This window comes from Babylonia areolata, chromosome 13 (genome assembly GCF_041734735.1).
Source record: "Babylonia areolata isolate BAREFJ2019XMU chromosome 13, ASM4173473v1, whole genome shotgun sequence".
Taxonomy (NCBI): Eukaryota; Metazoa; Mollusca; class Gastropoda; order Neogastropoda; family Buccinidae; genus Babylonia; species Babylonia areolata.
The window spans coordinates 17399349-17401848 of NC_134888.1; the positions used below are offsets into that span (position 1 = coordinate 17399349).

The window sequence follows — 2500 nt, forward strand, 5'->3', positions numbered from 1 at the left end:
GTGATGCTTAATGGTTTGGTTAACTTGTTCATTGATATGATCAGTGAATCTGACATTTAGTATTTGGCGACAGCACCTCATTTCCATGGCTTGGATTCCTCCTTTCAACTCTTCCGTTAGGGTCCATGTCTCTCGTATATACAGGATAATAGAATATACCAATGCGCTGCTGCCTGATCTTGTGTTTCATGCAGATGTTTTTTGTCCTTTCACAGAGGTGTCAGTCTGGATAGTGCTGATGTTGTCGTTGCTACCCTTTAGATGATATCTGGTTTGGATTGGCATTGCTGACAGTTTCAGTTTCAGTTTCAGTAGCTCAAGGAGGCGTCACTGCGTTCGGACAAATCCATATACGCTACACCACATCTGCCAAGCAGATGCCTGACCAGCAGCGTAACCCAACGCGCTTAGTCAGGCCTTGAGAAAAAAAAAATATATATATAAGCGTACATACATAAAAAAAAAAAAAAATTATGATAAAAAAAGAAAGAAAAAAAGATAGTAGTAATGAAAATAATGATAAAATAATAATAATAATAAATAAATAATTAAATAAATAAGACAACAATGATGATAGATAAGCAAATAAATATAAAACATGAAGACACACATTCACACATACACCCACACATGCATAACAGATATGCCCCCAAAACGCAGTTTCATAGATATGAAAGCACAGTCAAATACATATAAACGTACATGAGCTCCAACACACACACACACACACACACACACACACACACACACACACACACACACCACAAATTTCCCTGCACCTCCTCTACCCCCTCCTCCACACACTCATTTCTAGTCTATGTATCGCAGCTTCCACGGCACACACACACACACACCCATTGCTGACAATGGGTACCAAGTAGGTGAACTATTGAACAGTGCCTTGTTTCAGTCCAAGGACAGCTGAATCAGCAGAGATGATGGTGGTTAGTCTGGCCATCAACTTGGTCTTTTCGGCGCTGATTTCCATGCCATATCTTGTCGATGTTTCATTCAGTCTGTAAACAAGCTTGTCGAGTTCTCGCTCACTTTCTGCTAGGCAGTCAGTGTCATCTGCGAAGCAAAGGTTCGTAATGGTTCTCCCTCCAAAGCTGACTCAGTTGACATGCTCTTCAAGCGCGTCAGTCATGGTGAGTTTCAGGAATGTGTGTTGAAGAGTGTGGGAGACAGAAGGCAGCCCTGACGAACTCAAACCAAAGCATGTTACCACTCAGTCTCCTCTTCTATTGGTAAATATGTATCCCAGTACTATCTACCTCATGTGGGGTGCGAACCCAAGAAGAAAATCCGATTTGGAGAGGGATGGGCTCCGCCAGATTTGACTTGCACACGACATACCGCATGAAAGAAAAGATTACAGATACCACACAAGGTCGGCCGCAGCCCAAGTAAACGATAATTACCCTTCTGTCAACATTCACCAGGGCGGACACGAAAACATAGAATAACCGCAGGAGGAATCTTGTTTTTTCGGCTTCTCATTAAGAATAATATTATATCTAATGAGCTCATCAGAGCGTACTGCTAATCTACATAACCCATTAAGAGAAATAACTCTTGCTTCTTTGTAAGCAGCAAGGGATGAAACATGAACAAGAACATCAAAAGCTAACACATATCCTGTGTAATTTATTGTAAGTACTTTGGTGCTGCAAGTAAGCGTAACTAAGCCAAGATCTGACAAAAGCAGTCGCAAGATGCACTACAGTTTCAGTATCCTGACCTCAGTTATGTTCGTGACAGTTTTGAGAAATTTCAAACATTCTCGATTCTTTTGTCTATTTTCCAAGTCAGTTCTGAAATACAGTGCAAGCCCAACCCCCTTGTGTGTGTGTGTGTGTGTGTGTGTGTGTGTGTGTGTGTGTGTGTGTGTGTGTGTGTGTGTGTGTGTGTGTGTGTGTGTGTGTGTGTGTGTGCTCACGCGCGCGCAAGTGTGTGTATTCAAAATAGGAAAAAAAAGTTTTATCACACAAGAAAAGACACAGTGGTAATAACAAAGTCATTCTCAACCTTACACTGCCAACGAAACACACTCCATGAACAGCTCACGGTTTGACCAGAGCGTTGAGTTTGTTCACAACCCAGGCACCTGCCCTCCCTCCCCCCCCCTCCCCCCACCCTCCCCACCCCCTTTTTTTGTCTTTGTAAATGTGGTGCCACGCGTAAAGATGGAGCAGTGTGCGCAAGCAACTGCTGTGATGCCTCCCCCCTTGAAGCTGGAACTAAAACACACACTGTGTCTGCTGTCCACAGGTAAACTACACCGGATACCTACCCGAAGTCACAAATTTAAAAACACCCAAGGGAGCTTCATGTGTAAGTTCCGCAGCAGATATGTAGTCAGTCCCAACATCACCATCACGTCTGCCAACCAAAGTACTTACACCTACATCTTCAACCCTCTCCCAACTTATCCATCGGAAACCCTGAATGAATCCATTCCGGACTTGAGAAGTGACACGGAAGTCGTCTACCCTGACAC

The 2500-nt window shown here is 43.3% G+C and overlaps 1 protein-coding gene across 1 annotated transcript in view; it reads left to right on the top strand.

Moving 5' to 3' along the window:
• LOC143288859 (uncharacterized) overlaps nucleotides 1-2500 on the top strand; it is a 17456-nt gene that overhangs the window by 7789 nt on the left and 7167 nt on the right. Inside the window, exon 3 of the mRNA XM_076597511.1 lies at nucleotides 2272-2500. This exon is cut by the window's right edge and continues 240 nt beyond it. Within this exon, the coding sequence (XP_076453626.1) occupies nucleotides 2272-2500 (229 nt within the window). The remainder of the gene's footprint in view (nucleotides 1-2271) is intronic.